The sequence below is a fragment of the Mya arenaria genome, chromosome 15 (genome assembly GCF_026914265.1).
Source record: "Mya arenaria isolate MELC-2E11 chromosome 15, ASM2691426v1".
Lineage (NCBI taxonomy): Eukaryota > Metazoa > Mollusca > Bivalvia > Myida > Myidae > Mya > Mya arenaria.
In genome coordinates this window covers 38,525,256-38,544,191 of record NC_069136.1, presented here as the reverse complement: position 1 = coordinate 38,544,191, position 18,936 = coordinate 38,525,256, and the positions used below count along the sequence as shown (strand labels likewise).

Below are 18,936 nucleotides of genomic sequence, written 5' to 3'. Positions count from 1 at the left end.
CTTTGTACAATACAAAGATATCTTTCAAAGCAGATTTTTATTTAATCCAGACGTTAAATTCGTGGTAGGGTTGAACTCTGGATATCATTGATACAGTGAATATACAGTGATATCCTAAGTGAATTAAATGATATACGAAGCACATTATTTTATAAGTGTTGAAATGGCTAACATGCATAAGTCAGCGAATTATGAAACGTGCCTAAGTTAACTTCCGTTATATCATAAGTTATAATTATCTCTTTGAATATGAAATGCTTCGTTGTTATTTATACACGTCTTAAATGAATTTCACGAGCAGTTATTGGAATTTTAATAATGGTGGAAGGAAAGATTAGCTAATAGATGTCGCTTTTATTTTTAATAATGTTTTCCTTATTTGTTCCCAGTTTTAGTACAATGATGCTTTTTTATTATGAAACTCTATGATCACACAGTTTAAACCTTTTGTTTTATAAGGCAGACTGTGTGGAATGTTTATAGTTTCAAACAATGACTGCACCGTACCTTTGAAAAGGTTTTGCTCTGAATTGTATCCCTCCGTCTGCAGATAGAGTTGGGATCTCTAATCATAGAAGTACTTGGGGTTTACCTATACGATTATTACTATTTGTTTTATTGATAAGTTTCCTCAAGTTAATGCATACTTTGATAAGATCTACCTTTTGCGTTTTATCTTTATTAAGGATCGTTGGGATAAAAGTGAGGCTTGTGCACTTAAACTGGTTTAAACCGACAGTAAATGAACATTTTACTGACCGTTCCAAGGCGGTACCTAACAATTCTTGATAAACATACCTATTTTTTATATATAGTATGTATGCACTGTGCTGTTTGTGGAGTTTTGTGCTGTTCTTCTATGTTTATTGTTTGTGATTTTATGTTCTATGTCTTTGGCGTTTACCCAGTGCCACTAAACCGGGTTTATGTTTAAATTTTTGCTACTGAGCTTGTTTCTGTAGCTTTTTTCATAAATATTGTATGGAAACGAAGCATAGCTGCATATCTGAGCAAGTAAACTGGTGCATTTACAAGCTTTAATTAATAATTTTCTGAAACATAGTTGGAATGACTACTGAAAGATGAAATTTCTTGTCTAAATTTGCGCGATATACAATGAAATTGGCGTTTTCGTTGTGCTACCACATTCTTTTGGGATCAGTTTAAAGGATTATATGTGTAATGAAGAATACTTAAAAATGTACTGACAATAATAATCGCAATATGCTTTGATGACCTTAAAGAATGGCAAAGATGGCTATTTAAGTCATTTCAAAGAACAAGACAACAAACTTCAAAACGTTTATGTATGTATGCATATGTTACATCTGGTTATTGATTATATTTTTCATATAAGAGATAAGCGAGTGATAACAGTATTATATGCGTGTACCTGTCAGCATAAATTAACATCATATCAAAAGCATGGATATAATTTATACATCGATACCTTAATTTGGGCGTTGAATTCTTGACCTGATTTCAGATTGGATTTATGTGTTAAGTGGTGGCCCCTTTAATTATTATCTTGGATAGCCCCCCTTTTTCAAACAACGAGATAACAGATGAAGTCATGGCCGAGTTGTAATCGCTAAATATTTCCGTCAAACATCTAAAAATAACAATTACTTGAATGTGTCCAGCAACTGCTCGATGTCAAATCATCGCTTGCTGACAATCTTTGCACCCCCTCTCCAGTTTTTACTAAAATTTAACATAAGGCAATTTCTAACTAAAAACGGAATAAATTTTCTATTTATTTATGTTTTTGATTTTTAAGAACAGACTAGATTATTATTAAAATTAGATTAAGATTGTATAATATATCAGAATATTCTCATCTTGTATATAAGGAAATATTTGTTTAATTTTTTATCTTTGGTAAAAAAAAATGATTTCAAAACACACACGCTTCTTTCAAAATTTCACCAGTGCATGAATGGTTCTTAAATTGTTTTTGATTCATGTTTGGCTCACATTGTGTGTACAATATAGTTCGTGTGAATAAAATTGTGCGGACATTAAACACACTAGGATTCACCGCACCTAAACGCAAATCGGATTTCTGTGTCTTTTTTTCGAACGCGCCACTAGGTCAGGAATTACTTACATTAAACCGGGAAAAACAAACAAAATATCATATTAAGACTCGAGAGTCAAATGTCATAAAGACAGGCAATCCAACGAAGTTGTAGCCCATATATGTAGGGCCTACCGTAAAACTCGATATATTAGAAGGATTAACGCTCGGCTCGTCCACGATATATGCATACACGCACGCATGAAGGCAGGCAAATAAAGCACTTTTATTCATGGCAGCAACTCATACATTTACAATTCTAGGATCTGGGAGAATCAATCGCACGCATACAAACACCAAGACGTATTTTTTGGTGTGTTAATATTATCGTTACCAGATTGGAAATGTTATTGTGTGTCGTAGAAATAACTTCATTAAAAGCGAGGACTAAGACCCTTTACTTGGATTTTACAATACCAAATTAAATTATCCTACCAAAAGAGATTTATCAATAATAATATAGTTTGTTTTATGTTCTTAATCCAAAAGTGCATTTTAATATTTTGTAGCATGTTCATGTAATATGCATGTATGATCTAAGTGAATCCAATATTTTTGTTTTGTATTGATTTCCAGCTTGATGCGATGAGTTTCCGTGGAATTTTAATATCGTTATTGCAGTTTATGTCGACAAAATATGTGCAATAAACTGTAAAAACGTTTTCTTGAATTTAAACTTATTCGTTACAACTATTTGCATCAATAATGCTCATACCTTAGCAGTAATTAAATGAAATAACGTTGTTCAGAAATACCCTGTTGCATGCAACAGAGGAAAATATTCGTTTTTCTTCGCTTCCTCTACTTCTTCTACTGAAGCACCTAAACACGACCCGTCAATTACGAAGGGTTTTGCTCATTAAACGGGACGTATAACCAACAGTTTGTTTCTGTGCTGCTACGGGTTAGCCTGTTTAAAATACAAAACGGGTTCCGTACTGATGGCATTTACTCATTATATGCAAATGTTTTGCCTAAACAGCATTTTGCCCCAAGAGATAGATAGGTATTTCAACACATGCTTTCCTGAAAAACCTAAAGCAGAAACCTATAAACGTATCTATATCGTTTCAGCAAGCCAAGTTATTTAGTGATTACGATTGCGATTTATAACACTTCTGCGCTTAATATTAACATACTGCTTGTGGTGTGGTCTTACTGGAATTGTTTATAAAGTGGATGCAAAGAAATGTGTCCAGCTTGTTAAAATACCGTCATAAAGGTCAAATGATATGTTATGTTTGTGGACATGTCTCGAGACTTTTACAGTTGTAATTCATGCCTAGAACTGTCCATTGCTTACACACGTTTGTTAAACGTTATCTTTTTAAGCACGTTAACATAAATTTAATATCAAAGTGTCGGCTCTTTTACGTGACTACAAAGACAATTTTTCTACACATGACATCTATTGAAACGACAAACTTTTTTCTGGAGGTGATAATAAAAAATACACATTGAAGTTGTCCATGATTTTTTATATGTCACGTATAAATAGTACTTTTAAAACATTTTCATGTACAAATATAATTGAAATTATATTTCGTGGTGGGATATCCCTTTGTATCAATAATGATATGTGTTGTTTCACTGGTAACATTTGGGCAAATATGCATGTACATATGCATGTACATGCTTTGAATATGACCGAGGACGAAGAAATAAAACCATACCATAAAGCAGATGGCAAAACATGTCATGTATGTATACTTGAACATGTAGCTACACTGTCATGCAGTTGAGTTTAAATGTCGTTTTCGAAAATAAATTTCACTTAGTTTAAACGTTATATATTTTACAACGATTGTGAAGAAAGCTATGATAGCTTATACTTAGTCACTCTCGTTGGCACGGTGTTGCGCGAGAGTGTGGTCTTGTGATTTGGGGAAACCGGAGTACCCGGAGAAAACCAACTTGTCCGGCTTGGTGACCACTAGCCAAACTCACATGCGCCCAGGCCGGGAATCGAACCCGGGTCGCCTTGGTGAGAAGCTTTAATTTCACTTAAAAAATATACTTCTAAGGCTCAATGATATTCGCATTAATCACGTTTCTCACACCAAACAAATTTTAGACGAAAACAACAGTTCGAACAGAAATAGAATGATATATCATCGTTCAAATGCGTTTTGAACTATTTGCACTTGTTATACTTAATACGAACTTCCCGGAAAATTCACACAAATAATTTACAGATACTCTTGTATTTTTTACCCCACCCACGCCTCATTTATTTCAACAAACTAGCGTGGTCCTCATCATTACCTGAAAAACGAGCTGTTTTCAAGCGTTTCAGACTGGTCTCTGGCAGTTGACTTGATACCCATGTATCATAAAACACACTCTTAAACTTAGAAAAATGCTTAATATCCAATGATTATACGATTGTTTCGACAATTTAAATGTTCATTCAATAAATGGCGGCGTATTTATTTGGTTATGAATTTAAGCCACGCATAAAACAAAGGTGTTTTCGTTTTTTTTCTGGAACATAGATGCACTGATAAAACTTCATTGCAAACTGTTATATATAAACTAAAATATTTGCAGTAAAAAACGAGCGAATAATTATCTGTAAAAAAGAATAGGATATTTTTTTAACTGGAAAATAGAAAATTGACAGCTTTAGTTTTGTGTGAGGGGCATCCTAATGGTAGCGGCGTAAATAACACCCTTTTCAAGGTAAGGGTAATAACATCAATTAAAATTCGCCTCTCGTGTAATAAAATACGACCTTACACTAAAATAAACAATTTTCTGTTTCTTTCATGCTAATATTCCGAAATATTGAATGAGAAAATAATTCGGACGATATTATTTACATATACATTCCGAGAATCTACATATTTCATAAATTGGTCATCACCCCAAACAAACGTATTTTGAAAAGTTTTTTTTTTTCAAAACATATATATACGTGTACAACCCTCAACTTTGGAAAAAGTTCGTTAAACTTTAAATTCAAACGGCAGATATATAGCGATTCTCATCGAATATATTTCATCAATTGTCGGGTAATTCATAGTAGTTGATCGAAAACATGCACGACCGCTCAGTCTGCGGCACTCTTGTTTTATGTTATCTAGAAGTATATATTAAAGAGCGTTGGTGAAAAGAAAATTGTTGCTAATTCTTAAAGTCTGTGCTCGTTTCCTTGATAATTTGTGTAATGGCTTTGCTAGAAATAGTGGAAGTGCCTTGGCATTTCCTGGCACGATAATTATTTCCTCAGTTAGATAAAGAGTGCAGTAAATAAAACCATCATCAAAAGGGCTCCAGGGATATAAAATGTGTTGTTGTTGTTGTTGTTGTTGTTTTTTCTCGTTCGTTTATATATATATTCATAAAATTAAGAAATATAACTCAGTATTATGAAAACTTGTTAGCATCCATACTTGCCTAAAATATAATCAAGAGTCTTGTTAAGATGACGCGGGATATAGAACATACACAGGCTACAGTAGAGTACGAACTATCAAAATTGCTCAATATTTCATAAGAATGGCAATTGTAAATAAAAAAATGAAAATAGATAAAGATAATATCTAATACATGCTATAAGTGAACAAAACGTATAGTACGTAATAGATCGTGGACAACGGTTCAATTGTTATGGTGTATGTTCCTCTTGTGTTCCTCGAAAATAAAAAAAAATGGCTGTGTAAACAAACGGGTTTGTTTCTGTGAACACGTGTAATGTTGTAGTCCTCGATACCATGTCCGAATCGGAAAACATATGCATATTGCAAAGTGACAAAACAATTGAAATGTATTGGTTATATGGTCTTCAAATCATGTAAAAGTTTAACATCCTCATACAGCTGATAAGGTTGTGTGTTCGATAAAGCATAAACTAGCTTTCTTTGTAAAAAGTATCATTTAAACAATAATGAAAAGGAGTTGGTACGATGGATAAAAGTATAATATATCGTAGTACGAGAGGTTCATAGAACTAAATTGGTAGCTTTTTGTTATGAATATATTCTGTATTTACACATTTTTAATATCACTATCAATCTCAAGTATTACCAGTGTACTGTTTTGTCCATTTTTATACAGTTTACACTTGTAAACAATACTGCTCATGAATATATTTTCGTCCGCGGGATAAATCTCTTTTCTCAGCGGCAGGGTCAGGCGGTTGCCAATAGATAGGTTGAATGCTCTATCAAACTGAATGTATTTACTGCTACACGCTTTCTGAAAATACCCATTCACACTGAGACTAACATCCCCAAAAAACACAGTTTCTGCATTAGGTTAATAATCATTAGTAATCAGTTTCAATGTTAAATCGATTCCTGAGGGAATTGAGTTTATGCAATCCAACCACAAAAAAATGCCGTTTGTAAGTCATTGAGCTAATTCACGATAAAAACTGTCTAATGAAGTTCATGTTTTATTAATTTAATTCTTACATATAATTGTAGTGTGCCCTAAAAGCTTAATTGGTATTTGGAAAAGGAAAATTCGAGTGATCGTTTGTCTTACTCAAATTTGTCTTTAAGTTGTTTCTTACTGTCACCTGGGTCCATTAAATCAAACAGTCAGGTAAATATCATGAGTATTGTCTCGCAACCTAGATTTTCAAACAAAATGAGTTTCCATATTATATCTTTTTTAAAGGCTCGTGTTACATAGACCGCATTCTCGCTAGCGTTATACTATTAATTTTAAATCTGAAATTAGCTTTAAAGGGAAGAAACTAATGTTTATTTTAATTTGACTGTAAGGAATTCTTTTATCCCAATATCAGCAAAGTACTGAGGTAAAGACTTTTCCGCATGTTAAGCCGTTAATAAATGTTCGTATCGCTTAAAAATTGTATAATTAAAAACAAAATCAAATATTGTTGTTGTGTTTTGTTCGTCGACGTTAAGTTGCTGTGGTGTCTAAGAAAGTCGGATTAAAATCAAATGCGCACCTGCCAATTTTACACATCTTTCACGATATTAGATCGAACGTCTTCCTCGTACATCAGATATAAAACGATCTTACGTCTAACTCATACTGCTTTTCATGTAAGAATATTTTCCAAAGTTTTCCCACAGTATCAATCACTGCCGCAATGTTTCGATAGAATTAAATTCTATGAGGTGTTTGTGCACAATTCCAATGAGCTTCTATGCCTGGCAATTGACATGGTGTTATGACTTTTCCATTCATAAGGGAATTCATGGTGTGCAACAAACAGAGTGCTAAGAATAGTTTGAGAGCAGAAAATTGCAAAATCAGATAAAAATGAGATATATGTATATCTTCCTGAATTTGTTGACTTGACTTTACAAAAACAAGATATTTTAGTTCATTTGAAAGGGCACCGAAAAACATTTCGTCTAGACACCAAAAATTGTTGTTATACGTGTTTTTAATTTTAAATGTTATTAAAGGAGTACATGCTCTGTATTAATCGATGTGGAGAAAAATAAATACGCATTAGGTTTGTCGTGGTAAACACACATTGCAACTTTGACGGAAACTATTTTATATTCACCCTAGTAACAAATAACAAACCGCAAAATGAAAAGGGAAAACGCAACTTTCCCTTTTCAGCATGGTAACATTTTTATTCAACAGAAACCCTGAATTTCTGTAGGGTTAGAAATATCTTTGGGAATATTACCAAACACTTCATAGTATAGTATTGAAGAGTTATAGTGTGGTTTCAACATTTCTGGTAATATTCCCAAAAGTATCCATAGTAAGCCAGGTTTTCTGGGAATATTACCAATTTGATCTTGAAAATTTGGTAACATTGCCAAAACATTTTGAAAATATTTCCAAACACTTTGTAGTATAGTATTGAAAGTTGTGGTGGGGGTTTCAACATTTGTGGGAACATTTCCAAAATAATCGAAACTATGCCGAGAGATTTTCTAAAATATTCTTCAACAATGAAAAGTCACAAATATTTGGTAATATTCCCCCCAAAAATGATGAACATTTTCTGCTAGGATTCTGAATTTAATGTCCATGTTTTCTGGGAATATTACCAATTTGATCTTGAAAATTTGGTGGTGGGGGTTTCAACATTTGTGGGAACATTCCCAAAATAATCGATACTATGCCGAGAGATTTTCTAAAATATTCTTCAACTATGAAAAGTCACAAATATTTGGTAATATTCCTCCCAAAAATGATGAACATTTTCTGCTAGGATTCTGAATTCTAACAGTGGGGTAATATATAATTTATAGTTGTCCTTGATCGTAACTGTCATCAAATGCTCTTTCAGATCAAGGACGTATTTGAATGATTGCATTAGTTAAAAGCTCTGCATCGAAGGTTGCTGTTCGACGGATTAAATATGTTCATGGCATGAACTGGAACTAGAAAATATGATGCTATTTGAACGTTACCCACAAATGTAGGAGGGTGCAGCTGTCCAGTTGTCTATCAAAACAGAGACGCAATTTTAGTTTTGGATGATTCAATGATACAATCCATAATTAGCTAACATATTAATCATGTCCTTCCTATGTTTAATTGTAGGGCAGCAGATCAGCGCCCACCACGTAAAAGGTAGTGCCGTATGCATAAAACGTATATATGGGTATATTAATTCAAATTTGGAACGTAAAACTGAACATTAAACCTTGTGCGAGTCCAACAGATCTGTAATATTTCCGTCTCAGACATAGAACCAGACAAGACAACCCTTTTGTCTTTAATTGATGACATGCAGAACAACTGTTTGACAGTGGAGTCCTTAGGAACGAAGCCTTACTTAGAATGAGTTAAACAGTCGGAATGATGTGAATAACGAACGTCATGTGTCAATTAGGAAGAGGTCTATTCAGTACATTCAGAAGGGTTTTAGATTGAAATAAGGTTCGTCTTGTTCAAATCGTAGAAGATGCAATATCGCACGATAGAAGTATGTCTTCAGATATACAGTTGAATGTATGATGCAAATCATGACACAATTAAAGTGTCTAATTTTATAAGTACAAAATGCTGCTCTGTTTTAAAATACGTCGCATTACCGTTAGGGTTCGTGTAAAATGTTTGTGAAGCGAAACATACAAAACATAATGATTTTGTTCATTATTTTCGAAACTTTTATTGCCTTTAAATGGTGAATTGTAAATGCTTCTATCTATGCCAAAATGTACGAATAATTACCAATATTGTCTAGTACAGAAACCAGATGGACACTATGAATTAAATATATTTCATGAACAGCTAAAAGGGTAATAGAATGATGTTATTACACCTAATGAACATTGTTTAAAGGGCACTTATTGTCACTACCATTTTCAACAATTACGTTCTACATACAATACACAACCCACTTTATTACTGCTGTATTGATTCGTGAGTATATATATAAATTGATAAATAATTTCTGATAAATGTAGATATATTTACAAATGGTTATTACAACAACACGTTTAAGGTTTGTATTAAATAGAGTTTCGGTATTTCTGTAATTTATAAGAATAATGAAATCGGACTAGAACCCTTTTTGGTCCAATGGTCGCTAAATAGCTACTTCAGTATTCGTAGACAATGGCCCGATTGTTCAGAAAGTCGCTAAATAGTTAACGACGAAAATCGTTGTTAAATTTAGCGATAAACAGATAGCGATCGTTAGGATATTCGCTAATTTGTTTTTGATTGTTCAGAAGTTTTTAGCAATAGCGATCGTCAACATTTTCGTTAAACTAACAACAAATTTAAATCACCTCTTACCCTAATATCAAAAATTTAGCGACGGTTAACGACGACAAACAAAATGGCCGCAATAATTGGTGCTCAGAATGTAAACATCAGGAAAAAACGTGTTTATCGGCCAAATTTTGTATATAAAACTCTCACAGACAAGGAACTGCGTGCAAAGTACAGATTTGGTAAGGAAGGGTTGCAATTTATAACTGACCAGCTTGAAGAAAGGCTCCGTAGACCTACCGGTAAATGTTGTGCCATGGATCCCGCAGAGCAGGTAAATATTTATACCATTTTTTTTTCATTTTGGGTAAAAATTTCAATTAATCAGAGGAATTATAATTGGACTTATGTGTATATATATACCTTTCAATCATTAATATTAACATGGACCTTTAATCAGTTAATAGACCCGTGATATTAATTGTTAATTTTATACTTATGCCAGAATGACAAAGCAAAATTTACCTTCCACTGTTGAAATTGAATAGTAGGTTTGTGTCATCTACAGGTAGATACAAGTTATCTACGATAAGATTCAAACAATGATTAATTAATGCATTGAATCAAATCGTAAAGTACCTTATGTGTCTTGCAATTTGAGTGTAATCCACAAATGTATACACGGTTTTCCTGGTGTTTTTTATTTTCTGTATCCAATTTTATGATAGCATTGATTAACTTTTTTTATTGCTAAAACGGTTTCGTAGTGTTTAAGAGAGGCCCGTCTTCAAATATTCTCAATACAAAAATCGGTGGAAAACAGAATCTCAAGAAATGAACAAAAAGTAAAGCTAAGGAGCGTTATAATTATTTAAATAATAGTACAGTTAGTAATATTGAGAACTGTATAATAAATTCGTAGAAAACATAAATGTATTATCAATGAAACAAAAACTTACGTGAAAACATACGTATGTTTTCTTACCCTCAGGTTTGCATTGCTCTACGTTATTATGCCACTGGGGCATTTTTCGATGTGGTAGGGGACACCATGGGGCGCGACAAGGCGACAGTTTGTCGCGTGGTAAAACATGTAACAGAAGGTCTTGTAGAGATGAAAGATCGCTTTATACGTTGGCCGACTAGAATGGACACCCGTCGCAACATTATGGCAGGGTTTGCGGATGTAGCTGGGATTCCAAATGTGATTGGTGCGAAATCATCCATATGTATTAAAAAATATAAAAATTATGAGTGTAACCAACATCACATTATCACTGATACGTTCATATGTTGCATTAATTTTGGTTCAATTCATTCATTTTTTATTTATTTTTTAAAGCTGTTAAATTTATCATTAATCTTAAAAACAAATATTTGTAGATGGATTAAAGAATTTCCATTTCGTTTCATAGTGATCAATTTATATTAATTATGCTCATTTGTAATAAAATGTGTTTCGACAACAGGTGCCATTGATGGATCACATGTTGAAATTACAAAGCCAGGCCCAACAGAAGAAAGGCCGTTCATTAACAGGAAGGGAAGGGCATCCATAAATGTAATGGCAGTTTGTGATAATAAAGGTACATAATATTGCAATACATTATTCAGGTGAATCCTGTTTTAATTGATCACGTATGTGTTTATCATAAACTATCTTGTGTATTGCATATTAACTGAGTATTCCGCCCGATTTTGAAAAGTAAAAGTCTGAATCTGAATTTTCGCCTATTGGAAAGGATTAATATCATTTAGTGATTTGGTCAGAAGGACACTGACCTCAAAATTATGTTTTGTGTATTAACATCAGTATTTGAATTTATATTTGAAGATGTAGGATGAGCTGGGTCTTATGTTTATCAAGGTGAAATCCTTTTTTAAAAGATAACAATTAACTTGGTAATTTGACCTTATGATCCCATAATCAATCGTCTGTTGATGAAGGTCAGTGAATTAACCTTATTTTCAGGAAGATTTACTTTCATAAACGCAGAATGGCCGGGCTCTGCGCATGACAGTTTTGTTTTTCGAGCGTCTTCGCTACAGGACTTTCTGGAGGAAAATATTCATACACTCGAAGATGGTGTTCTACTTGCTGACAGCGGGTAGGTCCACATTAAAACTTTTGGGCAACACACAATATACACAAACATTTGAAAGATAAAAAAAAAATGAATATAATTATTATTACAACAGTATATCACACTGTTATAATGTATATTTCAAACCTTTGAATTCAATATGTTTATCATATGAGATCAATTAAAACATTATTAATACTCAGAATGAATAGTGTCATCTTTTTAACACAGTATTATTTTCAGAACTGATGATCTCCCCCTGTTTCTTATCTGCTATGGTCCAATCTGAAACAACAAATTATAACATTATTAACAGCCACAAGATTAAAGTATTTCTCTCTCTTGTCTTTTTTAAGATATGCTTGTTCGCGTTACATGTTGACGCCGTACAGAGTCTCTGATACACCGGTGAAAACCAGATTCAACAGAGCCCACTGCCGTTCGAGGGTTGTTATAGAAAGAACATTTGGTAGATGGAAGAGAAGATTCTCCGTCATGTGCAAGAAGGTCTGTTTGATAGATTAATTTAGGTTATGTAATAATGCTATATATCTTTAAAAAAAAGGATATAAAAAGGATATATATATAAGCTCGAAGCTTTGCCTATATATGTTAAGTTATTCAATTTGTTTTATATACTATACTCTAGGTAAGGAAGACACCCGCTCAAGCATGTAGAGAGATTGTCGCTTGCGCAGTATTGCATAACATTGCCATGTTGTTTGGTGAACCTGACGTTGATGACGGCGATGTGGATGAACTTCCACTTATACCCTATGTTGGTGGTGAAAATGGATTTGCCATCCGTGACCATATTGCGCAGGCCTATTTTGGATAGAAACATTTCCTATTGGAAGGAAGCATGCAGCTGGTGCTATGTTGTTGTTTTGATGTAACAAAGTAAAGTTACGTGTTCTATGCATTTCTGTTAACTGATCCACTTACCCTATTCGTCACAAACTAATGGAATTATGTCCATGTCATCCTTCCCCTTCAACTCTGTCTGCAAAGCTTTAAACAGCTTCCTTTTCTCCCTAGACGTTGCGATCTTTTCCCTCAAAAGTTCCATCTCCAGCTCAACTTTTTTATTTTGTCCTTCGAACCATTCCAGTTGAGCTGTCTGCACCTTTTCCTGGAGAGATGTTCTGCAAGGATAACATGTTAATGAAAAAAACAACATTAATTAAAATTTAAAATTATTGTATCTAATAACTAAATAAAACAACATTTGCAGCGTTGCCCATCTATTGCTTATTCAGCTTGTATTTGAAACCAAGGTTATTGAAGGTAGTATCATCTTCATATCTAGACGAAAACATTCAATGCGATAAATACAATGTTATTATGTCTATTCACGTCTTGTTGCATAAATATACAGCTACATATTTCATTCCAGAGTTCAAATAAGTTAGTATTCCATTTTAAAGTTAACAATTCCTTATATGTATAAAATTGCTTACTTCATTTTTTTCACTTGCTGATTACTCGAGGATTGCATTCTACTTGGGAATTCCTTGCCGGTGGACTGGCTTCCTCTGTCTAATTATATCGTCTGATATGAGAAAGCAAATTAAGATATAGAATTAATACACATAGCATAGAATTATTGTTTTGTTTTACAAGTCATGATTTTGGCTTCGTATGTGTGTACCTTACTTTCAATGTAATAAAATATATATCTTGCAGCTGAGTTTGACAGTAAGTTATAACCCTAAATAACACCCATTTAATTATATATTTTATTTCAGAATTTGTTTCCTCCTTCAGCCTCTAAATCCATTAACATTTTTAATACAGCCTAGAAAATAATTATAATTTCTTACGTCCAAATCGAACACTGCACGTCTCTCTGCTTCTGACTGTAAATGTATAAGGCATACATTGAAGTGTACTATTTAAGAATAGGGTGTGATTTCATGTTAACTCTTTAATGATCAATTGTTGATATATAATTCAATTTTAATTGCTAAAAATTAAGGTATTTAATTCATAAATGTATACATTATATCAACATGATAATTTACAATTGAATAAAATAAACATACATCTGATTCTGGTATGACTTGAATAACCACATCACCATTTGGCAGCTCATCGACCTTTAATTCTGAAAATATATGTTATGTTTATTTTTTAAAGTTACATCGATGATAGATGAAACAAAGTTAAATTGAAAGGATAAAATAAAATCCATTGCATCTAATGTGCTGTATCGAAGCAGTTCAATACTAATAACCGTCTCAAAATTTGGATTTTATTTATACAATGGGTTATGGTGACCCCATGTCAGGGCCTCAAATATCAAGGGAAGGCACTATCATGAAATATAGAATTGCTGGATTATAATTTTAAATAAATAAATTAATAGATCTAAACAAAATGATATAAATGCTTGCAAAAGATACATTTAACATGTATCACATTTATTTGTTTACAACTGTTTGTGATTTAATGATTATTTCATCGTGTTAAAAGTTTGTGACATTCGAATTTTAATAACATAAACCGGTTAAACCATTCTACAATCAAGTGGCACATGAATCATGACAGAAGTTGGCAAGCGCTGGAAGAAAAAATCGCTTTACTGGATAATATTTGAAGCTGCGACACGTAGCATGTATTTGCAAAGGTATGAACTTATGTCATGGACAATTGACTATGGTAAATTATCATGACATCTTTTCATTATTCAAGGATTTGTCATATTCACACTCCACATGGAAACAAAATGGAGGTAGGAATTCCATTTTCTATTTTTAGAACATGTCGAGTTCATTTGTGTATCTTTTTAGCAGACGGAAATATTTTAATAAGCATTTGATAGTGTAGAAATATATCTGTAAATAAACATGATACTTAATGAATTAAGAAGTACTTGATAATTAAATCTATAAATAAACAATGAATTAAGAAGTCTTATACCCTTCTCTGCTGCAATTGTGGTTTCTAGCCCACCAGGAATCCCACTGAAGCCTGGGTCTGCCTTATTGATGTTTAAAAGGCGGAGCACCTCCTCGGGTGGTTTTTCAGATGATGGTCCACCCCCTGTTCCCTTCAAATGCTTTCTTTGTTGCATTTCTGTTGCCTTTGCAACCCGGTTCAAGTTGTGAAATTTGTTTCTCACATCTTTTCCTGTTCTTATCCCAACTCCAGCAAGTGAAACAGCACTTCCAATACAATCCCACATCTTTTGTTTCGCATCTTGTGATACCTTTGCGTTATTTAATTTGTCCTTTACTTTTTCATATTCAGTTATGAGAATTTCCCTCTCATATGCACAAAAGTTGCAACCTCTTTTCTTATTTTTTTCTGACAATGACAAAGTGTTGTCTGCTTGGGCAGCCATTATGTTTTTTTCAATGCATTGTGGGTAATACTTGATGCATTTAAATGCATTGTGGGAAAAAGCAAATGCATTATGGGTCAACCCCATTATACATTTGTCGCTTAAAATTTAGCGATATCGCTAAACTTCCTAGCGATATCGTTAAATAGTTTAACGATTATTAGTTAGCGATAGCGATAACAATAGTCTGAACAATCGGAATTTTAACAATTTGTTAGCAAGCGATACATAAAAAATGTAGCGATTGTTAATTTGACGATTCGCTAACTTTTAGCGACTTTCTGAACAATCGGGCCAATATCACCAAATGTATAGGTATTTGCAATGTAAACTTATTAGCATATTATAAAATTTTATTTCTATTCCATGTATAAAAGTTTAAGAATAAACCAATTTTAATATTATTTTAGAGAAAGGTGATGCTTGTTGAATGTACTGGAACATTGTCATTTAGTATATAAGGAGAAATTACCCTCATTTGCAATGATTTTTATTATCTTTGGTTGATATCAAAAAGACTAACTTAAAGGCAAATATGTGGATAGTATCGTATTTTTGTGCACTATGACTAAAACGTAATCATATAGCGTTACATACTGTTCTAGAAAAGAAAAAAACACACACATACCATCTATATCTTGCTCTAGAACAATTCAAGAACAAGAAGTTATTTAAGCAACATTAAATGTAGTTATATAGCTTGTTAATAAGACCATATGCATTCAAAAGAACCATTCATTTGAATGAAAAACGTGTAACTGTTTCTTAAAATGACAATTACACCTTTGCGCCAGAGTTTCTGTAGTGCTGTTAATTGACGAGAAGGCTATTTATCTCTCTCAGTAAGGGCCACTAGAGGCCGCTCTAATTTCCCGTGCTTAACGGCTGTTTGTGTCAATAATAATCACTGCCTTCGTTGACGTCAATGATATCGCGAATGTCCTTTGTTAGACGCATCGGGAAAGCTATCAAGCATTGCTCTGCATGTAAACATTTTAGCAACAATGGAGTCCAAGATGTAAAAGGTATTAATTGAAATTGATATATGTAGACGTTTTATTGTCGTCTGTGTTTGTTAAAATTGTGAAAACTGTAATACTGCTATATTCTGACATGTAAGTAATGAATTATACCCTTAGAAGTATAAAATATAAAACAAACAGTCATCGTAGGTGTTCAGTCAAAGTACAAACTAAATTGTGTACAAAATAAATAGATTACTCAACGTCTTATACTTTGATCAAAGAAAGTCTACATTTACAATTTACTGGCCGCTCCAAGGCGGTACCTAACAATCTTCGATAAACACACCTAGTTTTGTATATAGTATATTTGCATTGTGTTGTTTGTGGAGTTTTAGTGCTGTTGTTCCATGTTTCTTGTTTGTGATTTTTGTGTGCTTTCTATGTCTTTGGTTTTTACCTTGTGCTATTAAACGGGGTTTATGTCTAAACTTTTGGATACTGAACTTGTTTCTGTGGTTTTTCATATAAATATTGTAATTTTCCAAATTTGTATCAAATTTATGTAAACTCATAACTTAAATTTTACCTCTTGATTCTGATTGTACTTCAAGCGAGTTTATATGTGATATCAAAAACAACTGCAACGTACCGTATGTAGTACAAACAAATTATGTTTCGCGTAGAGAAATATATTTTAAATAAAATATAATGCTTTATCAAACCTTTATCACATGTTGCTGTCCATTTCGGGTCACAAAATAATAACGAATGTTCATCATTAAACGACATCAGTATTGAACCCCATTCCACAAACATAATCCGCAGGACCTGCTTTGAATTTGGAGTCTATTACGGCCTTGACCTACATAGTCTGAAAATCAGTTCAACTTTCTCGGTAAGCCGGGCCATTTTTATCGACATTTTAAAAGAAAACAGTAACACATATTGTTTTTAGTGATATAACCGAGTGATGGAATCATTGTTATTCATTAGCCATAAAACGTCTAAAAGAAAATTACAAAACAAATGTACACTGAAATTTTGTCATGTACAGGACAAATATTTATTCTTTTGAACCAACTCGAAAACAATCAATCACAACAATTGGCAACTTTTTTGACAATTGAGACAAAATAAAGAACTTTGTTTATGCTCATTTACATGTTTTAAAAAGGTGTTACTATCGTAACACCCATAGTCCACAACGCCGGAGCTTATGCAAAACACCACGATAGATAATTCAAAAGAAGAACTTAATATGTGAGGTGGGGGACGTCCGAAGATGATACTTCTAGACAATAGTATAATTCCAGGTGGGTTGTTACATCTACTTTCTCTCACATATAATGTTATAAAAGTGCGCCATGCAAAGGTCCTTCAAACAGTACGTTTTATATGGTAAGAAACATTCAGAAACCAAAACATACACGAATTTGCTTATAGCTGACCACATAATACATGCTCCTTGTTTACTTTAGTATTTCAAATGCAATTAAGCAATGTCTCAAAATGACTTGCCCTTGGTATGTGTTTAAGGCACTGACAAACTTTGTTTCAAATAAGAGTGTGTTGTTATTACATATTTGCATCAAAATACACTGAATAAGGACGAAGGTATCAAGGACCTAATTGCAAAAGATGCGATGCTCAAGCTCAATTGTATTTCCTTTCTAGGAATGACACTTCATTTGTACGGCATGGCAAATTGTCTTTTAACAGATACATGTCACCGTTAGTCAGTTAAAATATAATGTATACTAACTGTTGAGATAGTATCAAGCTACTTATCGTACATATTAGTTTGCAATAAGTTGACAATGCCATTTATTAATTAGCTTAGTTGCTGCATTAGATATTCAAAATATTGGCCAGTTTATATGAGATCTAGTACTAAATAACGTTTAACTTAAAACAACTACATCGTTACTATAACATATTTGTCAGTTTTGTGTAGATGACTGTATCAATGAAAGAATACTTTTGAAATAAAATGGCGTATTGAAGTGTGGGTAAACACTTAATAACCCTTTTGATGTACCGTAGTACAGTTAGTATTTTAGTTAATGCATATTTTTGCCATAACTCACATTATATCCACTTTCATGCGATGATATATTTCCGTATAAGTGCACAGATATGCAAGTTAGTTAAAGATTATGTCGTACTGGTAAGTTTAAGAATATTAACTAATTGTTACTGTCCAGACAAGAAAAGTTTGCAATTAAATTATAAACCATTTTCTATACGCCATTAGCTATATATTTGTGAACCGACACATTCCTAAATAGTTGGTGAACTTGGCTGAATAATAAACATGTTATTTCAACGCATATATAAATTACGTATACTTTGACTCATATATATATAAAAAAATATACTGACACTACGTGTATGTTGTTCCTCTAGACTGACCCTTGTCAATTGCACCAATTCACTTCTATTGAGCAAGTCCCTTGATGACGTGGTATTTACGCGAAATAGCATTATTATCTGATTCTTGCTCACACGATAGGCATTTCCGGTGAATGTTTCCATGCTACTTGAATGCTGATAAATTATTATGTAACATGATCGAATAAAACAAACAAAACTAAACGCGAATGATATTGCAATATAAGCTTTACACTTTTTCGAGTAAAAAACGAAACAAAAACGAGACTTTTCCTGCATTTTCATATTTTAAGGAACAAAATGTGTTCGTTTTTGTGCTAGTATAATACTCTGCAATGCTATCAATTAGACTGCATAACCCTTTATAGATGGCACATCATATTCCGTATTTCACCATTTTCTGACATTAAGAAATATTATATTATATACCTTGAAAACATGCCTCTGAAGATGACATAA

General features: G+C 32.9%; 1 protein-coding gene and 1 long non-coding RNA gene across 2 annotated transcripts; one reads left to right on the top strand and one right to left on the bottom strand.

Annotated features, from left to right (window-relative positions):
* Nucleotides 1-11,778: 11,778 nt before the first annotated feature.
* Nucleotides 11,779-12,613, top strand: LOC128219357 (putative nuclease HARBI1). The gene is made up of 3 exons (XM_052927164.1): nt 11,779-11,799; nt 12,132-12,282; nt 12,425-12,613. The coding sequence occupies exons 2-3, from the start codon at nt 12,151-12,153 to the stop codon at nt 12,611-12,613; spliced, it is 321 nt and encodes a 106-aa protein (XP_052783124.1). The 5' UTR covers nt 11,779-11,799; nt 12,132-12,150.
* Nucleotides 12,614-12,655: 42 nt separating this feature from the next.
* LOC128220628 (uncharacterized) lies at nt 12,656-14,757 on the bottom strand. Its single transcript, XR_008258825.1, has 5 exons — nt 14,698-14,757; nt 13,821-13,882; nt 13,599-13,634; nt 13,236-13,327; nt 12,656-12,920 (listed from the first exon to the last, which is right to left on the bottom strand). It is a non-coding gene; the product is annotated as an uncharacterized LOC128220628 (long non-coding RNA).
* Between the last annotated feature and the right edge of the window lie 4,179 nt (nt 14,758-18,936).

Coding starts and splice junctions, on each gene's coding strand:
- LOC128219357 (XM_052927164.1), top strand. CDS start 12,151: ATGTTGACGCCGTACAGAGTCTCTGATACACCGGTGAAAACCAGATTC. Junction 12,283..12,424: donor TCTCCGTCATGTGCAAGAAG/GTCTGTTTGATA, acceptor ACTATACTCTAG/GTAAGGAAGACACCCGCTCA.